Consider the following 4,076-nt stretch of genomic DNA (forward strand, 5'->3'; position numbering starts at 1 on the left):
GTTTATTTCTAAATAAAATAAACGAAACAAGTAACGTGCTATCTATCTCTCTAAAAAAAAAAAAGAAAAAGAAAAAGAATAACTTGATTATTATTAAATTATCGCTCCTCCACATAAGCTACGTAATTAATTTTAGTGCTTCTATTTTCGTGCTAATTCTCGTTGGTCAACTGATGAGTACAATAAAACGCGGTGAAGAGCGAGACGGAAAGAAAGAAAGAAGAAGAGAATTTATTTATTTATTCCTATTCTTAGTTATCTCCGTGATACAAGCTGAGATATGTCGGACGAAGCAGCCACTATTCCAACACTTATTCTCCTCCTCCTATCCTCAATTCTCATCACCGGTATTCTTTTCATGTACACTCTATACGTCTCTGTTTATCTCTCTGTGAATTTTGCCTTAATAATCTCTTCGCACTTATTCTACCAATATGCAACAGGTGATGTTGTAGAAGGGTTGAGCGACAAAGAAGTGGTCGCCGAGCTCAAGCAATTCCTGCAAGAACACAACCCGATAAACCGCGGCGGGTATGCCGAGTGGGACGTGTCGGAGCCGACGCCGTGCAACTGGTCCGGCATCAGCTGCGACGCCGCCATGGGCCGCGTGGTCGGCGTCGACCTCTCGTCGTCCAACATCTCCGGCCCCGCCTTTGGCAAATTCTCCCTCCTCACCGAGCTCGCTCGCCTCGACCTCTCCGCCAACACCATCGACGGCACCCTCCCCGCCGACCTCAACCGCTGCTGCGGCCTCCGCTATCTCAATATCTCGCACAACCTTATTTCCGGCGAATTGAACGTCAGCGGATTGGCGAATTTGGAGATTCTGGACGTTAGTCTCAACAGGTTTGAAGGCCCGATTGCCTTCAACTTTCCCGCGGTTTGCACAAATCTCTCCGTTTTGAATGTTTCCACGAATAACTTCACCGGCGAGATGGCCGGCGTATTCGACAAGTGCCAGAAGCTCCGGTACCTGGATTTGAGCGCGAATCACTTTAGCGGTGAGATATGGCAAGGGTTAAATTCGCTCCGCGAGTTCTCCGTTGCGGAGAACGACCTCACCGGAGAGATACTTCCCGGCGCTTTCACGGCGGACTGCGCCCTCGAATCGCTGGACTTGTCGGATAACAACTTCTCCGGCGCGCTTCCGAATTCGATCGCGAACTGCCCCAAACTGAACTTCCTGAGCCTGTCGGGGAACGGCTTCGGCGGCGCAATCCCCTCGGGCATCGGGGCGCTCATGGAGCTCGAAAGCCTGTTCCTGGGGAGAAACCGGTTCGACCGCGATGTCTCGGAGGAGCTCCTGAACTGCGGCAAACTAGTATTGCTCGATCTGAACGGTAACAATTTCGGCGGTGAGGTACAGGAGATCTTCGGGCGGTTCGCGACGCTGAAATTCTTGGTCCTGCACGGAAACAACTACACTGGCGGCATTGAGAAATCGGGAATCTTAAAACTTCCGGAAGTCAGCAGACTGGACCTCAGCTTCAACAGCTTCTCCGGCCCGCTGCCCGCTGCGATCGCCGAGATGCGGAAGCTTAAATTCTTGATCCTAGCATACAACAATTTCAACGGCAGCATCCCGGCGGAGTATGGTAACATCGCGGGGCTGCAGGCGCTGGACCTGTCGTTCAACGAGCTGAGCGGCGAGATCCCTCCCTCGATCGGCAACCTGTCGTCGCTGCTCTGGCTGATGCTCGCCAACAACCGGCTGACCGGCGGCATCGCGAACATGGGCCGCGACCCAGAGCCGACGTTTGCGACGAACCGCAAGGATGCAGGAGTCGCCATGGGGTCCGGGGACTGCCTGACGCTGAAGCGTTGGCTCCCGGCGAATTACCCGCCGTTCAACTTCGTGTACACCGTGATGACGCACAAGAGCTGCCAGACGACGTGGGACCGGCTGCTGAAGGGCCTCGGAATCGTTCCCGTGTGCACCAACACGTCGTCGCCAATCTGGACACTTGCGATATCCGGCTACCTGCAGCTCTCTGGCAACCTCCTCGCCGGTGGCGTTCCCCCAGAGATCGGCGGGATGCGGAATCTTAACTTGCTCTACCTCGATGCCAACCGACTGTCCAGCGGACTCCCGCGAGAGATCGGGAGGCTCCCCCTCGTGTCGCTCAACCTGTCTTACAACTGCTTCTCCGGCGAGATTCCGTTGGAGCTCGGCGGAATTCGGTGCCTTGAGATCTTGGATTTATCGCGGAATAACTTCTCCGGCGAATTCCCGGGGAGCCTAAATGCGCTCACGGAGCTCAGCAAGTTCAACGTCTCGTTCAACCCCTACCTCTCCGGCGTAGTCCCGTTGACCGGCCAGATGGCCACCTTCTACCTCAACTCGTTTCTAGGCGACCCCAACATTTCTTTCTCCTCCTCCGCCGCCGGAGCATGGCCATCGCTACCGAGCGGCGGCGGCGCCACCGCGACCGGCAGGAGGGCGCGGGCGAGGGAGGGGGTTTCCTGGTTCTTCGTCGCCTTCATCTCCGCCTTTCTTACGTGCGGAATCATTTCGTTTGTCCTCTTGATAAACCGTATTAGTTAGAAAACCGTACCGCATTTTTTATTTTCAAAATCGGATTGTGAACCACGATTCATTAATACTAGTGAAGGCCCGCGCTCCGCAGCGAAAAATTTGGATAATTTTTAAAATATTTTGAACAAATATTTTTAATTTTTTTTAATTTAAGATCTAAGTTAAAATGTTAAACATAAAAAAAAATTAAATATAAAATTATATATAATAAATAAATATATATTTATAAATAAAATTAGATATATATATAAGTTAAAATCAAATTTTAAGATTAAAAATTTAAAATTTATATATAAAATTTAAAATATAAAATTATAAAATTCTCTCTCTCTCTCTCTCCCTCTCTCTTTCTCTTTCTCCCCCGACTCCCTCTCTCTCTCTCTCTCTCTCTCTCTCTCTCTCTCCTTCCCCTCCACTCCGTGCTCTGGACCGTGCGCCCGCCCCGCTTCTTGCTCCGCGCACCGCGCCCCGCACCTGAACCTGTCGCCCGCTGCGGCTCACCCGCCGCCTGCGGCCTGCCGAGCCTCCTCTATGCGTAGCCCGCTGGGAGAGGGCGGAGAGAGAGAGGGAAGGGGGAAGGGGGGGGAGAGTGGGAGAGACCGTGGGGGGAGGAGGTAAAGAGGAGGGGAGGGGGAAGAACGCGCGGGGGCGGGCGCGTGCGGAATCCCCGTGCGACCCCACCCGCCCGGCACGTCAACTACGCGCTGGAGAGAGGAAAAGAGAGAGAGATAGAGAGAGATAGAGAGAGCCGAGGGGAAGGGCCCGCCATGTGCTCGACCCACGGCCCTCTCGCGCGGAGAGAGAGAGAGGGGGAGGGAACCCGGGGGTGGGGGTGGGGAGAGGGAGAGAGGGGAAGAGAGAGAGAGAAAGAGCCGGGGGAGGCCTGCCATGTGCGCGGGTCCCCTCTCGCGGGAGCATGTGAGCAGAGAGAGGGAGAGCTCTCCTTCTACTCTGCTCTCTCTCTCTCCCCCTCTCTCTGTATGCTCTCTCTCTCTCCTCCCTCTGTTCTCTCTCTTTCCCTCTCTCTCGCGCGCGCGAGGCCCCCACAAAATGCGGGGAGCTCGCCATACAAACTCTCGATTCTATATATATATATAGATTCTTGTAACTCATTCCCGTTTACGATATACAAACAAGCCAAATATTTTCACTCTATTTCCTTATCTCTGGGTATGGAATCACCGCGGGGAAAATATGAAATTAGGTCATCCCCGTTTACGATAGGCAAAAGATCGAAATATTTTCACTCTATTTCCTTATCTCCGGGTATGGAATCACCGCGGAAAAAATATGAAATTAGGTTAGACCGGATATATATATATATATATATATATAAAAGCACGTATATTCAAATTTGGGTCTGTCGACAGACACATTTTTCGGCGGAAAAATTAGCGCCCATTTTTCTCTTTCCGTACGAAAAATTTTAAATATAAGAATAAAAATAGAAATAGAACAGCAATGAATACGTAAATTATCTATAACAGATTACTGATGTGAAAATCCTAAAATATAAATTTTTCTATTTAATTTCAAAAGT

At 51.1% G+C, this 4,076-nt stretch overlaps 1 protein-coding gene across 1 annotated transcript; it reads left to right on the plus strand.

Moving 5' to 3' along the window:
- On the plus strand, positions 281-2,545 carry LOC109717533 (probable LRR receptor-like serine/threonine-protein kinase At1g74360). Its single transcript, XM_020243377.1, has 2 exons — positions 281-347; positions 444-2,545. Exons 1-2 carry the CDS (start codon positions 281-283, stop codon positions 2,543-2,545), a joined length of 2,169 nt encoding a protein of 722 aa, XP_020098966.1.

Source organism: Ananas comosus, linkage group 11, assembly GCF_001540865.1.
Source record: "Ananas comosus cultivar F153 linkage group 11, ASM154086v1, whole genome shotgun sequence".
Taxonomy (NCBI): Eukaryota; Viridiplantae; Streptophyta; class Magnoliopsida; order Poales; family Bromeliaceae; genus Ananas; species Ananas comosus.

Coding starts and splice junctions, on each gene's coding strand:
- LOC109717533 (XM_020243377.1), top strand. CDS start 281: ATGTCGGACGAAGCAGCCACTATTCCAACACTTATTCTCCTCCTCCTA. Junction 348..443: donor ATCCTCAATTCTCATCACCG/GTATTCTTTTCA, acceptor AATATGCAACAG/GTGATGTTGTAGAAGGGTTG.